The sequence below is a fragment of the Triturus cristatus genome, chromosome 6 (genome assembly GCF_964204655.1).
Source record: "Triturus cristatus chromosome 6, aTriCri1.1, whole genome shotgun sequence".
Classification (NCBI taxonomy): Eukaryota; Metazoa; Chordata; class Amphibia; order Caudata; family Salamandridae; genus Triturus; species Triturus cristatus.
Window position 1 is genome coordinate 20,415,116 of NC_140589.1, and position 12,512 is coordinate 20,427,627.

Below are 12,512 nucleotides of genomic sequence, written 5' to 3' on the forward strand. Positions count from 1 at the left end.
TCCCCGACGTCGTCTAAAGGTGGCTCCTCGCCGTCTCCATGACCGCGGTCTACGCCGGAGGAGCCGCAGGTCCCCCACTCCTCGGTCCCTCTTCCTTCCTTCCGGCCTTAGCCCTTCCTTCCTCCGGTTGGCTTGGGGGATGGCCGCCTTATCTTGCAGCCATCACCCAACGAGGAGCTGCTTTCCCCTCCACGGTGCCCTACGGAGGCGGGTGCGGCTTTCCCCCGCGCTGTTTCCACGGCTGTGGGAATTTTGCACATGGATGATCCAGATACCCATTTTCCCGCAGATCATCTTCTGGAGGTTCTCCATCAGGGCTCTGGTGGTAGAGAACTGTTGCTTCCCTTCGAGGGTTCACTCCACTCTTCTCTCTTTGGGACTTGGGGCCGTCCCACCACGGCGGACCCGGTGCCCTAGCACCTTCTGCACTGCCAACATCCGGCACCGCGTGATCCGGTGTGCCTTCTTCCCCACCCTTCGACCTCAGGCCCCCTTTTGCAGTCTGCCTTTCCTGCTTTGCCGCTGCTGTCTTCCCCTTCACGAGAGGCCCGTTGGCTGGACTCTTGGGGGCGCAATATGTTTGCCTCAACAGGTGCGGCTCAGTGAGCCCTTAACACACTGTGTGTTTTAGCTAGGGCCACTTCTTGCTTGTGGGACTCGGCGGAGTCCCTTATGTCTGCCGCTTCTCAGGTGGGTGCTTGTGTGGATTTGGGACATCACGTCTTGGATGGTCGGGAGCTGGCGGCTGTTATCTTTCGCTCCACTCGTGCCATGGCTTCTTCGGTTGCCCTTCGTCGCCATGCCTGGCTTAGGGATAGTGTGTTCCCAGAGAAAGTTTGTGAACAACTGGTGGACCTTCCCTTCGATGGTGCTCTTTTGTTCCATGCCCCTGCGGACTCAGCCATCCAGAGGTTCTTGGTGGGGCTTCGTCGTCCTCCTTCTCCTCCTAAGTGACCTGCGTGTTGCTCTGGTTCTTGGAGCTGTTCTTCCGTTGGGGCGAGTCGCCCCGGTTGTCTGGCTGAGGTTGTGGTTCTGTTGGCTGCTGGCCAGCCCTTTTTGACTGTGTGTTTTTCCTTTGGGTTTTTCACACCATGCTGGGCATGAGATTGGGCCTTCTGTGTTTCCCCTCTGGCTGCTTGATAGGCCTCCTGCGGGTTTTTTTGCCACAGGTCTTTTTTGTTGTTCTCTGCTGCGTAAGTTTCTTCCTAAGAGGCTCCCGTGTCTTGGGATCTGACATGCCCCATGTGGGGCGGAGTTGGCTGTTATATAGCCATGGTATGTGCTGGGTCGTGGTCGCCTGCGGGCTTCTGCTCTTCGTGGCGTTATGCTATGTTGCGGATGCAACCTTCTTCTATGCCTTTTTGCTATGAGTGTTCGTTCTGTGGAGTCCCTGGCATCTGGCGGAGCTTGCCTGTGCCGCCCTCTTGTTCTTTCTGCACTGTTGTGCCTTTTTATGGCTTTAGTGGGACTGTCATCCTGCTTTCTCTGCTGCTTCCAGTGGGCCTTGCACTTGGCTTTACCGTTTCTCCCGGTGGGGGGGGATGGTCCCTGACTTCTGGACCCTCTTGCGGGCGCAGTTTGCCCCTGCGGGGTGTTGGATGATTCTTCCTGGGTGACTTTGAGTTCCCCTTTTTGGCTCCCGCCTGCTCCTTACCGCCGGCGTCATCCTGTCTGGGATTGCCTCTGCTCTTCCTCTTCTCATTGGAGTCTCTAGGTTGCTCTTCTCCTTCGGTGCTCCTTTCCTTGGCCTTGGGCGGAGGTTTTGTTGCTTTACGTGGGCGTGGGGTGTTTGGCCTCTTTGCGCCTTGCCTTGTTGCCTTTTCTGAGTGGGGACTGGCTATCTTCTTCACTTCGTTTCCCCTTGCCTGAGGGGCGGGGCTCCTCGTCCTGTTTGGACTCGGTCCCCAGGCGGTCCTCTGTCCTGCCCCGGTGGGTGAAGTCCTCACACACACCCTCCTACCCCTTGGGTATTGCTAGGGTATCAATTCTACGTGAAGGAATCTGTGGCTAGTAGTCTCTATCAGATGTACGAGGTACTTACCTTCGGTAACGATGTATCTGGAAGAGACGATTCTAGCCGCAGATTCCTTCACGGCCCGCACTTCCTCCCTGTTCTGCGAGGGCTTGTGTTTTGGTCTTTTGCACTCGCTTCCCTGTGGGTGGCTGTGTCTTCTATGAGTACATTCTTTCCCTCTTTCTGTCGGGCTGTTCACCTGTTCCTCACCGTTGTCACATGGGAGGATCGGGTTGTTGGTACTCCTGGCTCTTTACGACCCTTGAGGTTGGGGTCTTTTGGCTGTGCCTCTGCCGTTGTTCCTGATGAGGGTTGTCACACTCTGTGATGGGGATGTCTTGGAGTTTTGTCGTTTTCTGTGTGTCTACGACTGGTTCCCCTTCTTTGTCTTTGGTTGGGGTTGTAGTCCTGTTGCATGTTGTTGTGACATTTTTACATATGTCCCTTGTCTCGAGGGGGGGGGGGGAGGGGTTGTCTCTGTATTGGCAGGGTTGCTGCCCTGTTCTTTATTCTTTCCCTGCCTTTGGATACTGCAGTGCCGGGTGCTGCTCTTTATTGTGTTGTTCCTCACCATTCTCTTTTGCTGCTCTTTCGCACACTGTTCCTATACTCTCACAGTGTTTTTCTGCTGACTCCGCGCTGTGGCGCGGAAAGGTTCTCCGAAGAAAACTGACGTTGGCGCGCCGGGGTGGGACTTATGTGACCTCGCTGACATCACGTGCGTGGACGACGCCTGGGCAGAGGAATGTTGAGCAAAAAGTTTTCCGGATCCAGTCTCACGCCTGGGGATAATTCTACGTGAAGGAATCTGTGGCTAGAATCGTCTCTACCAGATACATCGTTACCAAAGGTAAGTAACTCGTACTACAGGCTGTATAATTCAGCCACTGCCTTTTCTGCGGGGTAGTGACCATTGTCGCCCTTAATTCTGCGCCTCCTTCCATGTGTGTTGTGTTGGCCTACCTATTGCCTAGAACTCTGTCTCTTCAGAAATGTGAATGTCTCCCTTGAGCCCCCTGGAAAATAATGGGTTAATAACTATTATGAAGAGAGGCCTCGCCTCGATGTCCACTTTGGCACGTCTCCCACTAAGATAAAGAAGTAAGTGTGTATTAGAAGTAAAATCAGGTTTACAGAAGGAATTGCAGGATTACCTCGTTAGTTGCCCGCATTTAAAGATTTTCTCCCTCAAACAAAATGCATTTGTTGCTTTTAACAGCCCAAGCACATTAAGGTCAGAGTGTAAATCAGATGATATTGTCTAACTAAGGTAGTGTAAAAGGGTAAAATGTAATGATTGATTAGATTGGAGCAGGATAAGCCTGAAAAGGTGCTCACCGTAGTCAAGTCTTCTGTTAAACTGGGCTCCTTGTCCAGGTCTTAGAAAAGTGGATACATTTTCAATGCCTTCCTTGGCTTTATAAGAAGATGAAAAACGTCTTCTTGAATACTTCAAATGTCATAAAACTTTACAGATTCTCTTCATGTGGTAGCACGCCATATATTTCAGTGAGTAACTAGGTTCTGAACCCCTCCGCTGTGTTGTGTAATTGTGTTGCGCACTATGCACCCAGGAGGGTATTTTGGTGCTGAATTACGAGCCATATGGGCAGAGCCAAGGTCAGGGCTAGGTGAAGAGCCAGGTCTTCAGTTTATTGTTGAATTCAAGAGCACTGGGGGGTAGCAGAGGTGTGTAGTAGGTTATGCGGTTGTTGAGGTGCGTGGGCCCAGTGTTGTGTAAGGCTTTGTATGTGTGTGTGTGTGGGAGCAAGTGGAGTTCTTTCCGGCATTTGGTGGGAGTTTGAGGGTGAGCGCAGAGTTTTGTATGTCTTGGAGTCTTTTGGTCAGTTGAGCGTTCATTCCAGCATAGAGTGCTTTGCAGTATCCAGCTTCCTGGTGTTGAGGGCTTGTGTAAGTGTTGGTTGGGGGCCATTTGAAGATCTTCTTGAGCATCTTGAGTGTGTGGAAGAAAGAGACGAAGACTGCGTTCACTTGGCCGGTCATGGGGATTTGGTTATCAGTTACCATTCCAAGAGTCTTAGTGTGGGTTGCCTGGAGGAGTGTGAGTCATAGTTCGGCAGGCCACCAGGCAGAGTCCCAGAGCATGGTGTCTTTGCTGATTTCTACTTCCGACTTGTCTGTGTTGAAGTTGAGACAGTTGTTTTTTATCGATCTGGTTACTTTGATCATGCAGTCAGAGAAATAAATCCAGGTGTTAGACGTCCTGTCGAAGAGGGAGAGTATGATCTGAGTGTTGTCCGCATAGGATATGAAGTTGATTCCTTGAGTCAGAAGACATGCTTGTCTCTAGGAGAGCCTTGTGGGAGACCTTCACACCTAATCCAGCGTCCCTGAGTCAGAAGACACCCATGTCTCTTGGAGAGCCTGGATTGTGGGAGACCTTCATACCTAATCCGGCTTCCCCGAGTCAGAAGACACCCTTATCTCTTGGAGAGCCTGGATTGTGAGAGACCTTCACACCTAATCCAGCTTCCCCGAGTCAGAAGACACCCTTGTCTCTTGGAGGATTGTGGGAGACCTTCACACCTAATCCAGCTTCCCTGAGTCAGAAGACACCCTTGTCTACTGGAGAGCCTGGATTGTGGGAGACCTTCACAACTAATCCAGCGTCCCTGAGTCAGAAGACACCCTTGTCTACTGGAGAGCCTGGATTATGGGAGACCTTCACACCTAATCCAGCCTCCCTGAGTCAGAAGACACCCTTGTCTACTGGAGAGCCTGGATTGTGGGAGACCTTCACACCTAATCCAGCGTCCCTGAGTCAGAAGACACCCTTGTCTCCTAGAGAGCCTGGATTGTGGGAGACCTTCACGCCTAATCCCCGAGTCAGATGGCAGCTCATTCACTCGCTGCAGGAAGCCCCAGCAAACAGCCACCAGGGGAAACTGGTTTCAAAACCAGCTTAGGAAAAGGTAGAATTTAGCAACATTTCTTCAATGAATTCCTGTAACATTTGCATGAAACTCCTTTGTTTTAAGGATGAATAGTTGTATGAAGTAGTACAGTTTTGAAAGAATTACATTTTTGGGAGGTTTTTAATCAGTTTATCGATATTTACCTTGCCACATTTCCTAGGTTAACACACCCTTTATATCATGTTGCCCATTGAATATATGCATTAGCACATTTTGGTAGCTACCTCTGCTGCTGAAGGAGTTACTGTGGTTTGTCCACTTGGACAGGCTAGCTGCCTGACTGTCTCTCTAGATACGGGTAGAAAATAACGAAAACACGATCTGCTGATCAAAAGAAGCCAGCGTGTAGGCTGCAGGTAGGTGAAGGCCCCTAAGACACAGTGCAGTACCTTGGTGCACAATGCTGTATAAATGAAGGTTGATAAAGAGACTCCCCCAGTGTTGCTGGTTTAGTCCATCTCATAGCTACAGAGTGTATAATGCTGACTCCATGTTGGTGCCAAGACTGGAAGCAGCCCATCTCCTCGCACACAGCTCTTTGCATCCGGGCACTAGTAAAACGTGCATCTGGTAGAACTTGAAGAACTCCCTTAAGGAATGACACACTGGCCAAGGAGATCTAAACCTTGTCATAGAGTTGAGGTTTCACTTGCACCGTATATAATTGGCAGCCGCTCCGTATGCCATAAGTTACATGGGCGCCAAGCCATAAATAGAAAGAGTGTGGGTGAAGCAGACATCTGCAGAAGCACGGTGCATACCAGGTGGTATGAAAAGAGAGGAGCAAGGTTTCCGGGAAGCCAGGAACAAGCAGTATGTCCGCACCGAGCCTGTGAAGACAGCAAGGTGAGCAAAGATTGAGCTCAGAACAAAATAAATAGGAGTAGATCGCTCATGCCCCATTCCATTGCTGGTGCCACCCTGCAGGCAGAAGGTCACTGAAGTGATGGTGTAGGTCTCCTGGTGAAAACTCACTATACACTGAGAGAAATGTAGGCCTTCTTCAGTAATCTAGGCACAATTCATGGCCTTCAGTAGGGGTGACTGGATCTGCAGAGACAGGACCCTTGTTAGATCTCCATCGAAACAGCCGGACAAGGAGAAAGAAATGCAGTCTGCGAGAGTAGTTAGAAGAGCATTTACCAGCAGCAGCAGAAGATCAGAAAGGGAAGAGGAGGAGCAGCAGGGCACTGCTTGGACAGACTCTCTTGGAGGAGCCTTTGCATTGATAAAGAACGGAGATGCCCCAGAGAAAAATCACAGAAAGAACCGAGCCTAGCAACAAAGATTGCTGCTAATGCCTTGAGATGTGGAACAAGAACTAGATACCACCAGTCAGGAGCTCGGAAGCACTGTGATGCTATACAGCTGGCAATGTTCAGCAGACAGTGCAGCTGAATGCTGCTAGTGCAGTGGTTCTTGCAGTACACGTCTGTCATGGAATGAAGCCGATACTAAGGTTGTTGGTGCTCCTTGCTGCTCTGTATTGTGTGCTCTGTTGTCCATATGCAGAATGTGTGCTCCCTTAACCTCTTGGCTTGGCTGGGAAGAAGAGACGACTGCATGAGATGATGTGTGCATTAAAAGGTGATGCGGGGCAGATACTTCCAAGTACTAGGTGCATTGCAGAAATGTTTGCAAATCTTTGACATTACAGAGAGTGACGTTACGGGGGCAATTACAGATGTACAGACAGGGACCACTCCGGGCTCTGATGGCATACCAACCTAAGTGTACAAACGTCTGTCTAGAAGACCAATGCCTCATTATTGGTTGTGTACTCCCCAGTCACCTTCAAGTGCTGGCTTAATGCTAGTTTTTAAAAGTCCCTGATCTCTGCCTTCGTGGTGCATGGGCTTGAAGACCGATTGTGTTATTTTGGGGTATGTAGGTAATTTTCCAGTACTTTAGAAAGTTGAGTTTGATTTTGGACAAAGAACAGAGACAGCCCAGCCACTCGGCCTCCTTTATACGAAGGCTCCATCTTTGAACTTGTGGTGGTCATCCTTCAATGCCTCTTTGAAGTCTTGGACTTAAAGCTAACTTTATAAAGTTGTAGGTAGACTCTTGGCATGAGTGCCCACTACTGGGCCGCGCCTGTCAAGTGCGGGCGCTGCTAATGCTGGCACTGGAGGGCATCATCAGCTCTACCTTTCGAGTTGTACTTGACCAGGATGGGGATGTGAGGAGTCTCCGGCAAGCCATTCTGAATGATGCAGTGTTTTTGTGTCTCCTTCACAGGGCAAGCACAGAGACAACGCACCCTACGCAGAGTATGGTGGCTGGTACAAGGCATGTAAAGTCATCAGGTAAGCAGCCAGAGAGTTGGTCCTGCTAGAGGTCATGCTTTGTGGCCTCGTTCGGGGCAGGGGCAGAGGGAAGTTATTGTGGGAGCAACTGCTCAATTTTTTGCGACATGGAGAGATGAAGCGATCGTCCTAGGATAGCACCATTTTTGTCAAATGAAAAGGTGAAGGTAGATTGTTTGTCTTGTTCTGCACCTGACTCGCTTACCCAACCACCATTCTGCCGCCATCTACGCTGCAGGTGAACCTCTGGTTAATAGGGCTGGGCTGGTACAGGTGCAGTTGTAAGGCACTTGTCAGCATTTGCTGAGCACAATCACCGACCAAGGAGGAGAACCACAGACCTCCTGAAAATGAACAGAAAAGTGCAGGATTAAGACTTAAAGCCTGCACTGTGATGACGTCATTTCAATTCTGTTTTCTCAGCTCTCTGTCTCCCTCCACTCACTTACAACACCAAATGACCCCAGCCATTATTTTCTGTTGGATTGCACCACTTTCCCAGCTCTTTCACCCATCGCTCTACACTTCCTGCCTCTTAACCAGGTCTATGCCTTCCTTCACAGCACTTCTTCCCCAGCTCCCTAGTCCAGCACCCTACACTCCTCGCTTCTCTTAACCAGCTCCATGCCGGTCTTCCTACACCCTTCACAGCGCCTCTTCCTCACTCTGCATTCTACTGTCCCTGCCTCTTGAGCGGCTCCATGCCTTCCTGCATAGCACACCTTCCCTAGCTCCCTCGTCCAGTGCTCTATGCGCCCTGTCTCTTTACCAGCTCCATGCCTTCCTACATATCACCCCTTCCCTAGCTCCCTCGTCCAATGCTCTATGCGCCCTGTCTCTTTACCAGCTCCATGCCTTCCTTCATATCACCCCTTCCGTAGCTCCCTCGTCCAATGCTCTATGTTCCCTGTCTCTTTACCAGCTCCATGCCTTCCTACATAGCACACCTTCCCCAGCTCCCTCGTTCCAACGCTCTACACCCCCTGCCTCTTCACTCCTACACCCTACCAGTGCCGTTGTTCAATACTACTCTCCCTGCCACTTAACCAGCTCCACTACTTCCTGTGCCCTACCAGCACCCTCGTCCAACACTTTACTCGACCAGCCTCTTAACCACCTACATGCCTTTCTACTTAGCATCCCTTCCTCAGGGCCATTGTCCAGCACTCTAAGCGCCCTGTCTCGTAACCAGCTCTGCGCCTTTCTACATAGCACCCCTACCCCAGATCCCTCGTCCAACGCGGTGCAAGCCCTGCCTCTTAACTCCTACACCCAACCAGTACCCTTGTCCTACACTTTACTCTCCCTGCCTCTTATCCAGCTCCACACCTTCTTACACCTTGTACACCAACTCTTCTTCAGCTCATGCTTTCGTTCTCCGCTTTACTCTTGATCTTCCTTAGCTTCATCTTCCTGTGGGTACCTCTATAGCGCTTTCTCGGTCTTTGAAACACTTCTTCTGTTATCTGCTTCCTGTTCTTCCTCCACTCCCTGTCCTTCTACATAGTACACCCTGCCTCTTCCTCTGCTCCTGCCCTTTACACCCCTGCTCTTTATAAGCTCCCACCTCTGCTGTCCTCAACTCTACACCCTGCCTCATCCTCTGCTTCCTGTCCTTTACACCCCTGCTCTTTATACGCTCCCACCTCTGCCTGTCCTCTACTCTACACCCTGCCTCATCCTCTGCTCCTGCCCTTTACACCCCTGCTCTTTATAAGCTCCCACCTCTGCTGTCCTCTACTCTACACCCTGCCTCATCCTCTGCTCCTGCCCTTTACACCCCTGCTCTTTATAAGCTCCCACCTCTGCTGTCCTCTACTCTACACCCTGCCTCATCCTCTGCTTCCTGTCCTTTACACCCCTGCTCTTTATAAGCTCCCACCTCTGCCTGTCCTCCACTCTACACCCTGCCTCATCCTCTGCTTCCTGTCCTTTACACCCCTGGTCTTTATAACCTCTCCCTGTCCTCTGCTCTACACCCTGCCTCACCCTCTGCTTCTTGTTCTTTACACCCCTGCTCTTTATAACCTCCCACCTCTGCTGTCCTTGTGCATAGTACACCCTGCCTCATCCTCTGCTGCCTGTCCTTTACACCCCTGCTCTTTATAAGCTCCCACCTCTGCCTGTCCTCTACTCTACACCCTGCCTCATCCTCTGCTCCTGTCCTTTACACCCCTGCTCTTTATAACCTCCCACCTCTGCTGTCCTTCTGCATAGTACACCCTGCCTCATCCTCTGCTTCCTGTCCTTTACACCCCTGCTCTTTATAAGCTCCCACCTCTGCCGGTCCTCTACTCTACACCCTGCCTCACCCTCTGCTTCCTGTCCTTTACACCCCTGCTCTTTATAACCCCTGCCTGTCCTCTACTCTACACCCTGCCTCATCCTCTGCTCCTGTCCTTTACACCCCTGCTCTTTATAAGCTCCCACCTCTGCTGTCCTCTACTCTACACCCTGCCTCATCCTCTGCTCCTGTCCTTTACACCCCTGCTCTTTATAAGCTCCCACCTCTGCCTGTCCTCTACACCCTGCCTCATCATCTGCTTCCTGTCCTTTACACCCCTGCTCTTTATAAGCTCCCACCTCTGCCTGTCCTCTACTCTACACCCTGCCTCATCCTCTGCTACCTGTCCTTTACACCCCTCCTGTTTATAAGCTCCCACCTCTGCCTGTCCTCTACTCTACACCCTGCCTCATCCTCTGCTACCTGTCCTTTACACCCCTCCTCTTTATAAGCTCCCACCTCTGCTGTCCTCTACTCTACACCCTGCCTCATCCTCTGCTTCCTGTCCTTTACACCCCTGCTCTTTATAAGCTCCCACCTCTGCTGTCCTCTACTCGACACCCTGCCTCATCCTCTGCTTCCTGTCCTTTACACCCCTGCTCTTTATAAGCTCCCACCTCTGCTGTCCTCTATTCTACACCCTGCCTCATCCTCTGCTTCCTGTCCTTAACACCCCTGCTGTTTATAAGCTCCCACCTCTGCCTGTCCTCTGCTCTACACCCTGCCTCATCCTCTGCTCCTGTCCTTTATACCCCTGCTCTTTATAAGCTCCCACCTCTGCTGTCCTCTACTCTACACCCTGCCTCATCATCTGCTTCCTGTCCTTTACACCCCTGCTCTTTATAAGCTCCCACCTCTGCCTGTCCTCTGCTCTACACCCTGCCTCATCCTCTGCTCCTGTCCTTTATACCCCTGCTCTTTATAAGCTCCCACCTCTGCTGTCCTCTACTCTACACCCTGCCTCGTCCTCTGCTCCTGCCCGTTACACCCCTGCTCTTTATAAGCTCCCACCTCTGCCTGTCCTCTACTCTACACCCTGCCTCATCCTCTGCTACCTGTCCTTTACACCCCTGCTCTTTATAAGCTCCCACCTCTGCTGTCCTCTATTCAAAACCCTGCCTCATCCTCTGCTTCCTGTCCTTTACACCCCTGCTCTTTATAAGCTCCCACCTCTGTCTGTCCTCTACATCCCACCTCATCCTCTACTTCCTGTCCTTTACACCCCTGCTCTTTATAACCTCTGCCTGTCCTCTACTCTACACCCTGCCTCATCCTCTGCTTCCTGTCCTTTACACCCCTGCTCTTTATAAGCTCCCACCTCTGCTGTCCTCTACTCTACACCCTGCCTCATCCTCTGCTTCCTGTCCTTTACACCCCTGCTCTTTATAAGCTCCCACCTCTGCCTGTCCTCTACTCTACACCCTGCCTCATCCTCTGCTTCCTGTCCTTTACACCCCTGCTCTTTATAAGCTCCCACCTCTGCCTGTCCTCTACTCTACACCCTGCCTCATCCTCTGTTTCCTGTCCTTTACACCCCTGCTCTTTATAACCTCTGCCTGTCCTCTAATCTACACCCTGCCTTATCCTCTGCTGCCTGTCCTTTACACCCCTGCTCTTTATAAGCTCCCACCTCTGCTGTCCTCTACTCTACACCCTGCCTCATCCTCTGCTCCTGTCCTTTACACCCCTGCTCTTTATAAGCTCCCACCTCTGCTGTCCTCTACTCTACACCCTGCCTCTTTCTTCTATCCTAAAAAAGCATCCTTCATTTAAACAACAAAATGAGGTGGGGAATGAAGAGCTCTTGTCAGACTCAATAAACCTCAATTCATATAGCACCTTCCCTAGGCACTATTCAAAGAAGCATAAAGAAACAATCTGTTCGAGGCATATGAGCTGCAGATCTACACACTTTTGCATAGATCGCCATCTGGTGTTGGGCCCGGATGTTTGCAGTTTGTTTTTCCTCTTGGAAAGTCTTTGGAAGTCACGAGGTCGGTGACTCCTCCTTTGGTTCGTATTGCGCATGGGCTTCGGCTCCATCCTCAGATTGTTTTTTTCCGCCATCGGGCTCGGATGTAATACTTCGCACTCCGGTTCCAAACTTTTCCAGTTCAGCGATCAACGCAAAATCCTCGCTCATCGAGATCCTTCAGATAATAAATCATCTTAATCACCTTCTCTTCGGCACTTCTTCGATTCCGGTCGTCGACGGCGGCCTTCAGGCCTATTCCGGCTCCGGTCTCGGCTAATGGAAAGAACTCCCTTCAAGAAGTGCCCTCGATGTGGGTCCAAATTCCCCCACACCGATCTTCATGAGGTGTGCAACCTCTGCCTCTCCCCTGAACACGAGGCCCGAGACTGTCCCGCCTGCAAGTCTTTTCGATCTAAAAAGATTATTCGAGATCGAAGGGCCAGACGCAACATGGCGCACTCCTCGACCTCCGCTCCAGTCGACATCTTCGGGGACGACGTCGAAGCTCCGGGACAGCAGAACATCGACGAAGAGGACGACGACCTCGTCAGTGCTTCCGAGGCCGACGACTCAGATGTGGAGGACATCACCACGGCGCAGAGGGTCGTGAGTACTATATCCCCTCCCACACCCACGCCGATACCCAAAAAGGCTTCGGTCGCGCTTTCGTCTTCGGGCCTAGGTAAGACCAAGGATACTGCTTCTCACACCCCACCTTCGGGCCCGGTAAAGTAGCCTGTTAAGCCTTCCGGCACCTCGGGCTTGAGCCAGCCTACCAGCGGTACCGAAAGACACCCTTGGGCACCGAAGAAAAAATCGGCCTCCACCTCCACACCGAGCCCAGCACCAAAGCCCTCGGTGTCGAAACCTGCCCTCCCGGTGCCGACCAAACATCACAAGGCCCTCGGAACCGACACTCCCGTGCCGAAGCCGCCTTCGGCACCAAACAAAAAATCGGAGGTCCCGAAGAAGCACGGCTTAGACAAACCTAAAA

The 12,512-nt window shown here is 51.5% G+C and overlaps 1 protein-coding gene across 8 annotated transcripts in view; it reads left to right on the forward strand.

Annotated features, from left to right (window-relative positions):
* The window catches only part of KLC4 (kinesin light chain 4), a 595,564-nt gene that overhangs the window by 370,564 nt on the left and 212,488 nt on the right, over positions 1 to 12,512 (forward strand). For all 8 annotated transcript variants that reach the window (XM_085610149.1, XM_085610151.1, XM_085610153.1 and 5 more), the window contains exon 11: positions 7,192 to 7,259. In XM_085610149.1, the coding sequence (XP_085466275.1) occupies positions 7,192 to 7,259 (68 nt within the window). The remainder of the gene's footprint in view (positions 1 to 7,191; positions 7,260 to 12,512) is intronic.